This window comes from Onychostruthus taczanowskii, unplaced genomic scaffold (assembly GCF_017590055.1).
Source record: "Onychostruthus taczanowskii isolate IOZ18803 unplaced genomic scaffold, ASM1759005v1 scaffold75, whole genome shotgun sequence".
NCBI lineage: Eukaryota > Metazoa > Chordata > Aves > Passeriformes > Passeridae > Onychostruthus > Onychostruthus taczanowskii.
This window is the reverse complement of record NW_024505339.1, coordinates 566,016-581,654: the sequence shown is the minus strand read 5'-3', so window position 1 is coordinate 581,654 and position 15,639 is coordinate 566,016. Positions and strand designations below refer to the sequence as shown.

At 48.8% G+C, this 15,639-nt stretch overlaps 2 protein-coding genes across 2 annotated transcripts in view; one reads left to right on the top strand and one right to left on the bottom strand.

The window, feature by feature from the left end:
• PIGL (phosphatidylinositol glycan anchor biosynthesis class L) overlaps positions 1-12,240 on the top strand; it is a gene marked incomplete at its 5' end in the record, with an annotated part of 52,018 nt that extends 39,778 nt beyond the window's left edge. The window contains 3 exons of the mRNA XM_041422844.1: positions 6,058-6,089; positions 10,480-10,613; positions 11,652-12,240. Of these exons, the coding sequence (XP_041278778.1) occupies positions 6,058-6,089; positions 10,480-10,613; positions 11,652-11,750 (265 nt within the window). The remainder of the gene's footprint in view (positions 1-6,057; positions 6,090-10,479; positions 10,614-11,651) is intronic.
• A 290-nt stretch (positions 12,241-12,530) lies between these two features.
• CENPV (centromere protein V) lies at positions 12,531-15,639 on the bottom strand (the record flags this gene model as incomplete). Its single annotated transcript, XM_041422843.1, has 5 exons — positions 12,531-12,795; positions 13,128-13,242; positions 13,598-13,667; positions 14,410-14,508; positions 15,446-15,639. Coding segments are annotated over 5 exons (603 nt in total), but the record flags the coding sequence as incomplete, so codon positions are not given.

Sequence of the window (15,639 nt, the reverse complement as noted above, 5' to 3'; positions counted from 1 at the left end):
CATTGTCTGCAATTCCCAGAGCTTTGCCTTGGTCCTCAGCTGGGCTGATGAGATCCATGCTGATAGGGACACCAGAGCACGAGCAGTTCTCATTAACTAAGGGCTGGTTTGTGTCTTGTCTCCCTTCCAGTCCTGAATCAGCAGAATTAATCATGGTAGCCCCATCATCTGCATGTGGCAGGAGTGATGCCGTGGCTGCTGAAAGGTTAAGTTTATTTTTAGTGACTTGCTTGCCCTCATTATTTTTCAGTTTGTGTTATGGAGGAAGTAGAGCGTGACTGTATCACTCCTGACTCTCAGTGCCCTGATGAGTTCTCACATGTTGGCCAGCACAGGCAGCTCTGGGAGCACAAACTGAGGCTTCTCCTGTGCCCCTGTGCCAGCAGAGCTCTGCAGAGCAGCAGTGGCTGCCCCTGGGGCCCCAGTGCTACATGGCAAGGGAAAGGCAAACGACCTCTCCCTTCCAGGTATCATTTGCAATGTATTTATTAACCTTCTTTAAACAAGTCCTGCAGGGTTCTGCCTCCACTGTGAAAAGTGGAGGAAAGGATGAAGCAGGGGGCTGGTGCAATGTTCCTCAGCTCTTTTGGATGCTCCCAGTCTCTGGGAGACAGGCTTGTGCCCACTTCCATGAGATCACTTTCTGCAAGAGCAGGGCTGGAACGGGCTCTGTGACCCCTCCCACAACTCCTCACTTCAGGAGGTGCAGATTATTGAACAGCTTCAAGGAATAAAACAGTTCAGGAAATGGTCATAGCTGAGCAGATGCTCAGTATTGTCTGCTAAGGGCATAAATATTCTTTCCAGTGTCTGGAACAGAGGTTATGTTCAAAGGAGCAGGAACTACTCAGAAGAAATGAGCTCTTTCCCTTGCAGCAGCCTTCCTCCTGACAGCTTGCAAGAGTCCAGCTGCTGCTGTGTGCCTGCCTGGCCTTCAGATCTGGGAGGAACTGGGAAATGCCAAGGTTCAAGGATGGATTTGTTCTTCTGCAAGCGAAAAATAAGAAAAAACAGGATGGGAGAGGAACACAAATTACTATTTGATTTCAGTCTCCCCTGGGAGTATTTCAGTTCTGGCTTCCAGACAGAAAAAAAACCCAACCCAAACCCAAGAAAAACCCACTGCAGCAAAGCAGGGAGGACTGGAAGCAATCTTCTGTGGTTTGATTTGGCAACATCATCCTCTTTTATCCCCCAAAACGGGAGCTTTCACTCTGGCCATGGGAGGTTGGATCCTTTACACTCATCCTCAAGGAAGAGCAGTTCTTGAGTGACATCCAGGTCACTTTATCCCCTCTCAGCATTTGGCCAGTCACTAGGCACTGTGGTAATGAGCTTGGTAAATACTCTGTGGCAGGAATATTGGAGAACCTCTCTCTCCTGCACTCTGAAATGACAGTGGCTGCACTGAGATCACATGTAATATCAAGGTGGTTTAGTTTTGCACGAGTCACTGTGCATTTTGATTTTAAACAACCCCTCTTGCCCAGGAGCCTGGCAAATGGGGGGCTGTTGGGTTTGTTGTTTGCTTGCTTAGGATGGAGAGGAATCATCTTTGTGAGGAGGAGGAGGGAGGATTGTACCACTTGTTTTCTTTAGTGAGCTATCAAATCCATTTTATTCCAGCTAGAACAGAAAAGAATAGTCTTGTCTGCTTAGGGCAGAGCAAACTGAGTGGAAAATAGGAGCTGCTATATTTAACCACTGTGCATTATGTTGTTATAGCAACTGCATCCATAAAACTTCTATCAATGATGCCATATAAAAAGCTGCATCAAGGAATCATTATCTGAGCCTATTCTCGTCAATTCCATTTGGAAAAACACCTCTGAGTCCTGCAGGATGTTTTTTAACATTCACCAGCCCTGTGGCAGGTTGTAAATGAGGCTGTGCAGAGATAATATTTGGGATCTTTATCACTCAGCAGTGGATTAGGATGCAGCCTGAGTGCCACCAATGCCTTGTGGCACTGCCATGTCCCAGCCTGGCCACTGAATGCCCCACTCCTGAATGCCATGGACATTGTGCAGAGGGCTGCACTGAGGCTCCCTGGCAGAGGAGGGTTGGGTAAATGCCAGCTGCAAATATGTTTGGAAACAATGAGGAGCAAAGTGTCCAGCCAGTCCCACTTGGTGGGAGCCATTCTCAGAGGCCACCAACTGCATCCCACCCCAACAAAGCACAGTTCTGCTCTGAGTTTCTGTAGAATTTCCAAGGCCAGGTCTTAAAGGACAGGGAGGAAGCTGGGTGATTAGCTTGATAAGTGTGAAGGATATCCCATTTACCACTTTTATTTGGTGCCTTCTTACAGTGTGAGGCTGGAAAATCTCTCCCTCCTTTCAGCAGCTGCAGCTCATGCATTTCTCACTTGTTTTACTGATCTTAAATGTGCTGGGGGAGCTTATGAGTGATGGCTGTGGTTGCAGCCAGACTGTCCCCATAAGGCTGAGACAGAATTGTGCTCTGCTGTCTATCCTTGAGACTTCCTCTCAAAGCTCTCTGCCCTGCCATATATCCCATAGCTGGGTGTGTAGTTCTAGATTTTATCTCATTCCTTTATCCCTTTTCCTCATTCCTTCATTTGACCAAGTTCATCCCAGTGCCCTTCCATGACACTGTTGAGAGCCATCAGGATTAAATCTTAGCATGGAGCACCAGCACAGAAGGGATTCCCTCTAAAGAAGGTTTTTTCCCCCCAAAGAAACAAGCCTCAGGGCATGTCCTTCCCTGTGCCACTGGGCTGCTGGCAGTGAGGGAAGCAGTGACACTGCACATTCCTCTCCCAGACAGTGCAAGGCCCAAAGCACAGAGCCAGGACAGCTCTGTCAGCAGGAACATCTCTGCATTGCCACTGGCAGGGCATCTTTTGCCACTGCTCCACGTGTGAGTACAGGGAGCCTGAGCAGTGTTGTACAAAGTGCTGCTCCACGGTGTAGTTCAGGGTGCATGGAAATGGAGCCAGAAAATCCAGCTAGGGAGGGAGGAGGCATTCCAGAGAGCAAACATCCAACATCTGGCAAGGATATCCTAATGTCTCTGTGATTCCTGGGAGAGTGCCTGTTCTTCCTCCTTCACATCTGTTTCATCAGATTAATTGGGCAGATTAGAGGTTGGGATTCTAAATGGAGCCCCAATGCAGCTTTAAGACATCCATTCTTTGCCATGCTCTTCAAAACTGTATTTCCCCAGTGCTCCACAGCAGCCAGCAGTCAGCTCAGTGAAGGGTTTTGCCTCTGGCTTGGGAAACTGTTTGGAGAGTGAAGTCATTGAATTCAATGAACAACTTCTCATCAAACAGAACATCACCCAAACTGTAACACACCCTCGTGGGCATGAGCCCCAGGGGGGTTCTGTGCTCCTCTGGACTGAGGTTTCAGCTCCAGCTTGACTTGTTCCTTCTTGGAACAGCTTGGGAGTTTTCACTGGTCAGTGCCACAGAGGAGCTGACCCACCCACACCTTTCCTGGAGGATGCCTGAGTGAAAGCAGGGAATCTGGGAGCCAGCTCAGTCCTGCAGTTTGCAGGGTGAGGGCGTTGGGCCATTTCAGTGTTTCTGCTGAGCAGATGGAGCTGGTGGCTGCAGAGCCTTCAAAGCAGCTGGGCCTTGAGGGAGGAGCTGGGGCTGAGATCTTACAGGGCAGAAATGGTTGGAGCCTTTGGATGTCTCATGGCCTTCCCAAATTCTTCACTGCAAAGGGTCTCACATGTGGACCTGAACCTACCACAGGCATTGCAGGGAGAGGTGCCCTGTAATCACCAGGCTCTGGCACCTGGGCAGTGGCTGGGAATGAGCCACCTTAGGTCACTTTGTGTTTAAAAAGGATTATAAAAAAATCTCTCCGGGAAGAAAAAACAAAACACCCACATGGAAAAATCTCCTGAAAAAGAGCCTGTGTTTTACTTTTTGAGATTTTATGCCAAACTCTTTCATTTAGACCAAACCACAGCAAGTCCAATCTGTAAAACAACATTCCCAAAATGGCAACAACTGAGAGCTGCAACCTCTCCCCTACTTGGAAGTGTCCCATGGAGACACTCCAGCAGGGTGGAGATGGGAGTGAGAAGATGGATTTGGGAGAGGATTGGCTCATTTTGTGAACGTGTGCAGGAGGTAGAGCTTCGTGTTTCTCTCTCTCTCTCTGCAACCACAGAGAAATACAAATGAGCAAGGCTGCAATTCCTCTGCACACAGAGCTGGGTGGAGCCCGTTCCCAGGGCTCTGCACTGAGCTTTGCTGAGAATTCAAGCATTTAGATTGGGACAAAAAGGATGAGGAGAGATGCAGTTTCTTCATGCCTGTTCTTCCAGATGGGTGACAGGTCTGCTGGCAGCAGCTTTGAGGATCTTTCAGTAACTAAACACATTTTGTGTCTCCCTGAACCTTTACACAAGCACAAACTCCTTCATTTACTGCTGAATGACACTTTCCTTCCCTGCTGAAGATGCTCCCTGCTCCTGCTGAAACGTTTCCATATGAGCTGGATCTCTCACTCCTGTTTCTAGTGACAGGAGTGGTTATTATTAGTTCTCTCTTGGAGCAGCTCAGGGCTTTGAGGGTGCCTCCATGGCAGAGCAGCACACCCAGAACAGACACTGGGCTTTCAGAGTTTGCCAAATTTCACAACCACTCACTGCTTTATCTCTCCAAGCATATTCTAAAAGTTTCCCACCCTACTAACTATACCAAGTGCTGAATCATTTCTTTGGGTGGCCAGATTCCACTTGTGGGGGAAGAAACCTCTGGCAGAAGACCAGAGCAGATATTCATGGAGATATTTAAATTACAAGGCAACATTTAACAGTCTTTGTCAGAGCAGTAAGGCTTGAGTGGTGGGGCAGAAGGTGGCCAAGACACTATTCCAAGGCCACTGTTTAGCAGGAAATGGCATTGCTTTGGCTCTGGAGCAGAGGACACCACTGGCAGGAGAAGCTGTTTGAATATGTTTTCTGATTGCTGTTTGAGTTCTGTCATGACCTGCATTTCTGGCTTGATTTTTGCTTTGTATTGCATTGGGTATTCATCACTCCGTGCTTCCTATTTTGTCTAGGCCTGTGTAGCTAATCCTTTTCCTTGAACTTAACCAACAGCCAGAGATAATCCTAGTTTGAAAGTGACTGGAGAAACACAGCAGTTTACATATAATGCATGTTTTATCCTGGCTGATTTACACATGAACTGGCACATTGTCCTTTGTCAGATACACCACTATGAGGTGATAACAATCTCTTTAAATATTACACAGGGTTAAATAACTTTTATTTTATTATTATTTCCTTTCTCATTTTGGCAAATGTTCCATTGTTTGGATGTCTTTTTCTCCTGGAAGAGCAGGACTGGGTGTGGGACAGCCCTGAGTGCCATCTGCTGGAGACCTGCTGCTTCCCAGCCCTGCCTTGGGCCAAATCCAGTGTGGCTCCAAAGCCATGAGCAGGGAAAACAAGAGAATTAAGAAAATAATTGAAATTAACACCCCCTGATGTCCTCAGCATCCCAGGGTCATTTGCTTACACTTCTTGATGGAAGTGCCACCACCATTCACATCTCCCATCCTTGGTCCTCCTGTTCTGTTTTGCTGCAGAAACTTCCCAGGACAAAGTCATGAAGGGATCAAAGTTTTGGTGAGCAAAAAGCCAGAGCAGCTTCTCAGATGTCCCAGTGCCAGCCTGGGTTAGAAAAAAGAGCTGGTGCCCAAAAAGGAGCAGCTGCTGAGACAATTCCCCTGGCCAGCAGAGCCTTGGCTCCCAGGGGTGAACAGCCTTTGGCAGCCTCTTGGGTTTCCCTTGGGAAGTCTGAGAGTGAATTTGATTTGTGGAGCTTATTTGTGGTGTGTTCCAGGAGGCAGGATGAGGGAAGGAGTGGCAGAATAGTGTGGGGAATGAGGCTTAGCCCTGCCTGAGGTGCTCCAGTGTGGGCTCCTGAAGTTTCTCACAAGATTGGCCATTGTCACTGGGTGTGAAATGAAATGGCTTGGTTTAATGTGCAGGGTTTTATTCCTGTAAAATCAGGATTTGAGTAGTTCCACGGAGTGTTGACCCCTTGTATCTCTTCTTTCACAGGTACCTGCATTCAGAGGGGAAGTTACCTGAAGGTAGGAGTTCCATCACCTCCCCTCCCACCTCACATCCCCACCCTCCCACCTTGACATCCCTGTTGTGTCCAGGGTTCCAGCTGCCCAACTCATCCCTGCACTGCAGCTGAAACCCACAGCTGAACTTTTATCTTCCTGCAATTTTTTACCAGTTCAGGCTTCTCTGTAGTCACTTTTCAGTCCCTTGGGGTTGTCCTGCCTCAGTGATGTGATGAAGTGTCTGACCTGTGCCTCTTGGGTGAATTTGAATGCTCTTTCCAGGTCCCTCAGCTTAGTCACAGTTTTTGGTCACATCCTGCTTATAAGCCTTTTTCCTTTTCTGTGACACAAGCCTCAGAAACAATTACCCACTTAGCCAAAAATATTTGCATGTAGCAAGGTAAACCTCCACCAAACTGTGCTCAGAAAGAAATCTGAAATCTGCAGTGGCACAACAAACTGTAGTGGCTTCTTCCACCTGTGAGCAAGAATCTCTGAGAAATTCTCTGTACAAGTAAGGAAAGCAAAGAAACAAAGTACAGAAGGAGGTAGCCCCTGACCCCTTTTTTAGAGCAGAGCTGCAGCTCTTATCTCCAGCAAACAGTTCCTGCCCAGGGACAAATGTGTGGACCTCGTTTAAGCACAAAGCTGTCACTCAGCTCTTTGGACAGAGCAGAGGAAGGTGGCTTAGCCAGGCCCACCCAGTCATCCTCCTGCTCCCTCAGCAGCCATCCAGGCTGTGTTCCTTTAATGCTAATTCCCAAATCATTGTAGGATTTGAATGAGTCACAGCAAATCGGTTTTAATTCTCTGCTAGCAGGAAGTTGCAGGCCTAATGAGACAGCATGAGCCAAGATGGCAGAATGCCCTTAAGCTGAGCTCTGACTCCAGTCCCTTCAGTTCCCCAGTTCATGAAAGAGGAGTATTAGTGCCAGCTTCATTCCTAGGACCTTTTCTTTGTTCAGCCTTGGGCTGCAGCAGAGCTCTGTGTGCTGTGTGCACACAAAGGACAAGGGGCTGCAGTGGTTGATGTCAGACCCCATCTACACTGAGCCACTTTCATGTGCTGCTCATGCAGGTTTCACTCTGGTCCTGAACATGGGCTGTGCCTCAAATCCATTCAGGTTTGAAACAGACTCACATACAGAGAAAATTTCCATTTCTCCAGCAGCATCAAGAGGCTGCTGGAGCTCTGTGCAAGCCTTGCTGCTCTGATTACATCACATCTGACATGACCTACAAACACCAAAGGAACGGGGAGCTCCCATGCTGCTGCTTATGCTAAGCCTTTCCAAATATAGTTCCAGTCTCATTGAAATTCCCAGTATTTATAATTTGATCTGGCAGGCATGCAGGGCTGTGCACCAGAGGGGCTTAATGAAACAAGGGTGATGTGGGATTGAGGCTGTCTGGATGGAGCTGAAAGGGATGTTCAGGCCATGGAAAAGTGCTGTGTTGCTGTTGAGAAGAGGGAGCTGTTTGTGGGTGAGCCTGTGTAAGCCCATGTGATCAGGGAATCCACAGAAAATCTCCCTGCAAATGCAAAAGCCAGCTAAGCCTTGCATTGCCTCAGTGATATGCAAATGAGCACCCTAAATATCCTGCTCTGCTTTCTAATGCCTTTAGCCAGCACAAACACAACAGGCTTTTTATAATCTGTAATCAAGTTCTGCAGCCCAGGCACAAGCACTTGTTTCAAGAAGCCAAGACAACTGCTGGATGTGCTCCCACCCTGCCACTGGCCCCTTCCAGCTACAACCAGTGCTCTTCCAGAAGAACCTGTGCCTCCTTCCATCAGGAGCAGTGCAGGCCTGCAGCACACACAGTGCTCACTCAGGAGCTCCTCATTCTAGGCATCCTTGCTGCCTGAGTGATTTGGAAGTGGAAAGCCAAGCTGAGCAGGCTGCAGGCTTCACACACTTCTATTCTCAGCCTAATCCATGAGCTATATTGATCCTGCCCTTTCTGCCAACCAGGAGAGGTTGCATTACACTGCTAATCCCATCCTGCCCAGGCCACAGGCACAGCAGGCTCTGGAAAGCTTCACCTGCTGGTGTCACAGGACTCCTCAATGGCAGCCCTGCTCTCACCCCGCTTGGCAGGGAGCAGCCTGACTCTCTGAACCGTTTTCCATCTCTCCCTGGACTGTACATTCCTTCCCTGCTTCATTTCATCTCACATTGCCATGCAGAGCAAGCTTTGCTGTCAGCACATGGAAATCCTGGTTGGATCACTGACACAGAGGGCTCTCACAGTGCCCTTATTTTTGGGGAGCTGGATGCCACCACTTCACCTGATCTGACCGAGGAGGACCCAGCAGGTCAGAGCCATCCACACTGAAATCACTTGCCATGGTTTTGAGTCCTTATTGCTGAACTTTGGGGAACAAAAGGGTGCAATTGCTGCGTGAATTCTATTTTTCAGGGAAAGAAAAATGAGGAAAGGGAGAGCACATTTGGTTAACAGAGCAGCCCAAGCTTCAGAGAGTGGTGCCAGGCCTCTTTTCCCATCACTGTGAGTAGGAATTGGTGTGGCATTGCCAGAGTCCATGAAAGCCATCCAGGAAAGGAAAGATCATTGTCCTGTGTTTAAAAAGCAAACAGGTGCCATTGGGAATGCTGACAGCAGCACTGTACTGATTCTTCCCTCTGAAACTACCCCAGCAGCAGCCCAGAGGATCTCTGCAGAGGAAGGGGAAGAATGGTTCTCCCACTCACAGCACCTCACAGGTTTCCTTCCAAGTTTGCAATTTGCAAGCAAGAAATGTCTCCGAGTGGAATTAAAGGAGTGTCAGGGCCCTTCTGTGAGCGATTGCAGCACTTGTGCCTGCAGAGCATCCCCTGGGAGAGCAGCTGGACCGAGGGCAGCCGAGCAGCTCTGCCTGTCGCTCGTCCCGGGGGCTGGGAGCGGGGCAGGGGCTCAGGAAGTGTCGGGGCCGTGCCGGTCCCAAGCCCCGGCATTCCCGCACATCCCGGGGCGCTCATCGCCCAGCGCCGCTCCGTGACCCCGCGGAGGCACCGGGGACACGGCAGCGGCACGGCGGGGACAGGAGGTGCCGAAGGCAGCGCCCCGAAGGGATGCGGTCCCGCTGTCCCGCTCCCGTTCCCGGCCGGCGGACGCCGCCACCTCCCGGCGGCTCCCGAGCAGCGCCCGCCGCTCCCAGCGCGGATCTTCCGCCGCTCCCCCGCTCCGCACCGCCTGCAAGAGCCCGGGGTTGCCCTTGAGGGCTCGGCCCCTGCCCCTTGCTGCCCACAGCAGGAGGAAATCACTGCGGTGATGCTCTGTGTGACCTGCTGGGAGTCAGCTCCCAGTGTCCCCTCCGTGGAAGGGGAGCGTGGCCCTGGAGCGCTCTGTGGTGCTGAAATGAAGAGTTAGCCAGTTAACTTTGGAGAGTGGGAGAGGCTGTTGAAAAGTTGGAACAACACCCTTGGAGAAAAGAAAAGAAAGAAAGGAATTGAAAGATCCTGGTGATGTGCCAGAGGGAGTCCATCAGAGCTTTGTTCTGTCTCTTCTGTGTAATTTCACTGTTTCAGGGCTCACTGAAGGAAATCTCATTGCAAATTGAATTGCATCTCTGCCCACCTGTGTAAACTGTGACTTTGGCCTCTTCTGTCAAACTTTAATACAATGTGGGAAGTGTGGAACATAATCACAGCAGGTGCCAAGCCAAGGAAATCCCAAAGCAGCTCCCTTGAGAGCTACAGGCTCTTAACGGGACCATCAGTAGCTCTGAACTCATCAGTGAAGACAATTTAGCCATGGTAAAAAAAAAAATAGCAATTAACTTTTGAGTTCAAAGGGATCTTTGAAACAAAAAACTCCCTTCAACATCAGCAGAATCTTGAAACATGTTGCCTTCATCTGCTTCATCACAAGCATCTGAACAATGAACTCAGGATCTCTGTTAAAGTGTTACTGCCTGCCTGAGTTAATATTTTATTCCTGAGGCTTGTAAATATTTATTCTGTAGCTAAGAATTGGAGTAGAAAGATGAAATTTCATTTTGGTAGCTGAACCAGAAACTACTGTTTTAAAATTCCATTTTATGATACAGTGTCAGCATTCAGACAATCATTTGCATCTATTTTTTTGAGCCTAATTATGCAGGAAGAATTTTAAAACACACAGTTTTTGGGATTTTCAAAGCTAGCTTTGCTTTCCACAGGCTATTACAGAACAAGAACCAGTGCAAAGGGTCACATACACAATAAGAGCCAATGCAAGTGGTCATAGATGTGCACTGGGCACAAAGAAATCCTGGGGGGAGCATCAGAAGTCGTTCCCCTTTACACAAAAAAGATTCCCAAGGCCAGCAGCACAGGGAAGCTGCAAAGAGCTGCTGAGCCTGGAGAAAAGGGCACCTTACAGGAATGCTGCTGGTTTGAAATATTTATCTTTTTTCTCTGTGTAGGGTGCCGTGTGCTCGTGCTGGAGTCAGTAAATCTCTGCAGGAAATACATTTCCTTCCTGGATGTCCTCATTTCCTGCCTCCTGCCCAGGGATGCACTCTTCATCCTCACAGAGGAGGAGACTGAACAAGCCAAGGTGAGATGAGTGACACCTGCCTGACCTGTTGGAGTGGCTCGTCCTCTTTGTGAGCACTTTAGTCACAAGTGTCACATTCCCAGGGGATGCCAGAAGCAGTGTCATCCGTGGGTTAGAAATGTCACTGAGGAATGTCTGCTGTGATTTTAGAAACATGGACAAGCCAGGTTACCTCATGTCCTGTGTGACAGGACAAGGCTGAGCAGATTTGCAACTCAGACAGTCACTGGGCACTGAGTTTTACACTCCCCAGGATGTAGGATGCATTTCAAAGGAAACTGGATCCAACACAGTATTCTGAACATGTGAGTGGCCTGTGAAAGCCTGGCATCACTGCATGCCATGAACAGCATCCTTGATCACAGCTCTCACTAAAGATGGAGACAGCCTGTGAACTTGTGGTCCAAAGCTCTTCACAAGTTCCCTTTACTGTACATTTTTAAACTGTTTTGCTGCATAGGATCTCACACATTTACTCCACAGTTCCTTACATCAGAATCTGATTAGCAGATGAAAATATTTACCCAGCAAACAGTGCTGTTAATTCACAAATTACAGACTTTTCTTGCTTCTGAGGCTGTTAAAAGGTAAGAGTTACTTATGGAAACAGCTTGGATGAAAGTGGTGTTCATTATTCCCATGTATTTTTGTTCCTGAAATCTGACCTTTCTAGGCTGGTGCACTATAAATAGACTCAGTTGCAGCTGCCAGTGTGTGGTCAGGAGCAGAGATGTTCCCAGACACACTTATCAGGCTCCTGCTTCCAAGCATGTGAACACTTCCCCGGGCCTGAGAGCAGGTGGGGAGGAGGAGTTAGAAGTGACACATCAAGTGTCCTTTCCAGCAGGACCCTCTGAGCATCAGGCAGCACAACAGCAGGCTCGGGACAGACAGGCCCAGAGCTTGGGCAGCCTGCCCTGCCTCTCCCTGCTCACTGTCCTACAAATGGGCACTGACTCCCAGAGCAGGAGCAGGAAACTGCCCCCACACCAGCTCTGGAAGGTTCCTGAGTTGCTCTCTGCCCTGTTTCTCTCCTAGAGAGCCATGAGGTGCCATCGCAGCCAGCTCCTCTGGTTCCGCCAGCTCTACCTGCTCTTCTCTCGCTACCTGGTGCTCAATTCCCTGCGCCTGCTCTGACAGGACACCACTCCCAGGAGCAAAGAATGAGCAAAGCCACCACTGCCCCAGGCCCAGGACTCAAGAAAGCTCCTGTGTTAGGATGGGGTGCTCTTTGTGTGGCATTCTCCACACTACAAAACCCAGGCTGGGTGAACCTCCTTCTGAGTATCTTGTTGCCTGATACATTGAGAACAGGGTTAACAGCTACTCTGTATTCTCATCATAGAAGCTTAAATAAGATGAGAAATTTGGATTAACTTTAATTGGGAGCCAAGCTCTGGAGGATTCTGCATTGGAGAAGATATGGCAGAAATTGTTTCCCCAAGAAGATAGAGCTGCAAGGACTGCTTGGCAACTCTCCCTTGGTGCTTTTGTAAAATCCAGCTATCAGGAGTAACTTTTCAAAGGTCATGCTATCTCCACAGATACCACAACCACAACACCTTTGTTATTCAGTCAGTACTTTAAAAAGCCAAAGCTTTTGAATAAAACATCAGAAATTATGCAATTTTTTCCTAATTGCACTTTGCTGTTGCTTCTTTTATACATATTGTGTTGCAGGCTCCACCTTCACTTTCACCTCCTGAAATATGAGCTTTTCTTCTTGATTCAGAACAGGGCTCAAGGTCAACTCACAGGAGTCTCAGCAGGACACAGAAACGAGGTGCAAGTGATTCTAATGAAGGTTTTTGTATTGTCATTTAAACTTTAGCACAGCTAAAGGCAAAGTGCCAAACCAGCAACCCTGCAGTGGTGTACAGAGCAGAGGCAGTGTGAAAACTGAATGTCACAAAGGAATGAGATAATCAGCGTAGAAAGATTTATTTAAGAAACAGAGAACAGGTAACAGTAATGTAGAGACTGATTTCACCAACCATCACCCAGGAAACCTCGACTGCACTTCCACGGCAGTGCTCCCAAGGCTGCTGAAGGGTGTGTCAGGGTTTTGACATGTCTCTGATGGTCTTGTGTTCCCTCACTGCTTTCTCCCACTCCTTGCCATTGATATCCTCTGTGATAATGGTCTGCACAGTGCCATCATCCAGACAGTGGGGAGCAATTCCTGAAGAAAAACAGAGCACACAGAAACCTACTTTTCATAAAATGTGGAAGATGCGTGCTTCATTCCATGGCTGGGGCATCTCAGGGAATTGTAAATGCTATTGCTGTAAGGCTGAGGAGCCTGGATGAGAATCCTGTCACAGGAAGAAGCCCACACATTTATAGGTAAGATTGTTTTTTATGGAAGAGCTACAGGTTCAGACTGCAGTTCCTTTAGGAACAAACTCTTAGGACACATGCTGCTCATTGCTGTCATGTCAGCATCCAGTGGAATCTTTATCCAAGGTTTACTTGGTGGTTAACTCTGGTTAGCACAGCTTGCTTTGTACCTACCATAACCATCAGGGTTAGAACGAGGAGTATAAAAGCTCTGAACACCACAGGTCTTGCAGAACGTGTGCTGGGCACGGTGTGTGTTGAAGGTGTACGTTGTCAAATTGTCAGCACCCTGAGGAAAGGAAAAGCACTGGAAGTTTCCATGGAAATAGATGGATTCATTACTTTGGAAAGATACAATGGAGAAATGTACAATTTAAAATGCCACCTTCCTGTCTTAACTTGAGATACAGAGCTGTGCATTCCTGCTCCTTTCCTGAAGCCCTGTGCTCTGTATGGACACGTGTCCATAACAGTCAGGCCTGGGAACTGCAAGAGCTCTAAACAAGATGCACTTACACAACCACACCAGACAGCTTAAAATGCAGCCATTTCCCCCAAACAGCCAAACTTAGAGCAGAAAACTGCTTGTTCTTGGCTCTGTGAGGGTAACTCTGCTCGTGCTCATGTGTGTGTTCTCACTGTACCTTCAGCAGCTTGAAACGCGACGCTGGCACAATGAAGTGTCGGTTCTGTTTCTTGGTGCAAATGCTGCAACTGTAAAAGAAAAAACAGACCTTTCTAGAAGTGGACGGGTTGTAAAGCAGCAATCTGGCCTCTTGACAACAGAAATTTCACTGATAGCTAGAATGGCTCAGAGGTAAGTGGCAAAAGTGGATTTGTGGTGTCAGTAGTGTTTGTCCAGCACACCCATGAACAGACTGACCCTACACAGGTACCCCAATCAGATCTTCTCACACACAACTCTTGAGGATAAACTCTAGCCCTGAGAAATCCACTCAATGCTTCAGAGCATGCTTGGACAATTTTGCCAACATTCATTACCTTGCAAACAAGAAAGTAAAGTTCAGAAGTTCACCCATGATCTGGAACAAATGAGTTGCAGGCAAAGAGGGGTCACTACTGAAACCAGAGAGTGTTTTAGTGTGAGGCACATGTGGTCAGAGCTGTAATGTTGCTTGAGAAGAACAAGTTAAAAAAAGACCAATGTGCTTTGAGCCCCTGGATGAGAGGAAACAGAAAGCAGATGGGTGAGCACCTGGACTCATTAGATCTCTCCTGACACTTTCTGTGTGAGCCTGGCTGAGACATGAAGTCCTGCCCAAAGCAGCACCTGCAATCACCAACACTGATCTCATAGTGGATCAGGACATAATTAGGGGTAAATCCTGTGGAAACAGCTCAGATGGTGTTCTGCAGCTGTCCCATCTTTAGCTCTAAGGCTGGAAAAGCAGAGAGCTGCCATTCATCTCTGGGAACAGGGAACACACCAACTCACTTGCAGTTGAACACGTGCAGATCTGCTGAAGCCCAGACCTCAAAGCGGACGGCTCCACAGTGACAGCCTCCTGTGTGCTTCACCAAACCCCTGTATTCACTGCAGAGAGACACAACAGAGCTTCTGGGATCCTCCTCTCGTGGTTTTTGCCCCAGGGAACAGTAAGGTTATACATGACATTATTCAGTTCTCTCTTGAGCTGTTGCAGAACACTAAGAAATATATCCACTCACATATATTTAATAACGTGTCAGAAAATTGAGGTGGAGGATGGTTTCTGTCCTCTGCAGCAAGTGCTTTTGTGGTTTAATTAAAATAGTGACAAGGAAAGAAGAGCAGCACTTTGAGGACTGTGTAAAACACAGCTCCCCACCACACTCCAGGTCACAGTGCTGACCCTACAGCTGTGTCCATACACAACCCTACACAGAAACCAGGGCTATCACCTCAAAACAAACTGCTTGGAACTGAGAACTAAATTTCCCCACAATTTTCCCCACAGTTCCTCCAACACCACTAATATTCCTCCATTTAAGAGCCGGAGAAAGCAGAGATTTGTGGATTCTCTATAATATTTGAAATGTCTTTTATTTTGGGTTGCAATTGCAAAGGAACTTTATGGCCAAGGAATTTCTGAGCCTGTGCTTCTCTCCCTCCCCGAGCCGCCTCCGCAGCAGCTGGGCAGTCGCTGTGCGGGTCAATCCCTAAATGCAAAGGAAAAAAACACATTTTCCTTCCAGATTTTGCCTCCCACGGACAGCTCTGATGTGCCGTGCTCTGCACGGAGCGAGCACAGGAAATGGGTGGAGATTGAGCAGCCGAGCCTGGCGGAGCCCCCAGGGACATTTTCTTTGGGAGAGCCTTAAAACACGGGCAGCTTTAGCACAGAAATCCACTTCTTTTCCACGCTGCGTGCGCCCCCTCCCCATCCCAGCCCCGGCGCCCCTTCTCGGCAGCTCTCGGGACCCGCCGTGCAGGGAGCGCTGCCGTGAGCGGGGCTGCGGCGGGAGCGCGGAGCCCCGGTCCCGTTACTCACTACGCGTCCAGCAGCAGCCGCGCCGCCTCCTCGCAGCTCAGCCGGTGCCGTTCCTGGAAGGCGGCCCAGCGCCCGCTCTGCGCCCCCAGATCGATGAGGCCGGGCCCGGGGAGCTCCGCCTTGACTCCGGCCGGGCTTCCCCCCGCATTCCTGCTCCGGACCCGGCGCGTCCCGCCCGCGGCCGCGCTGACGGA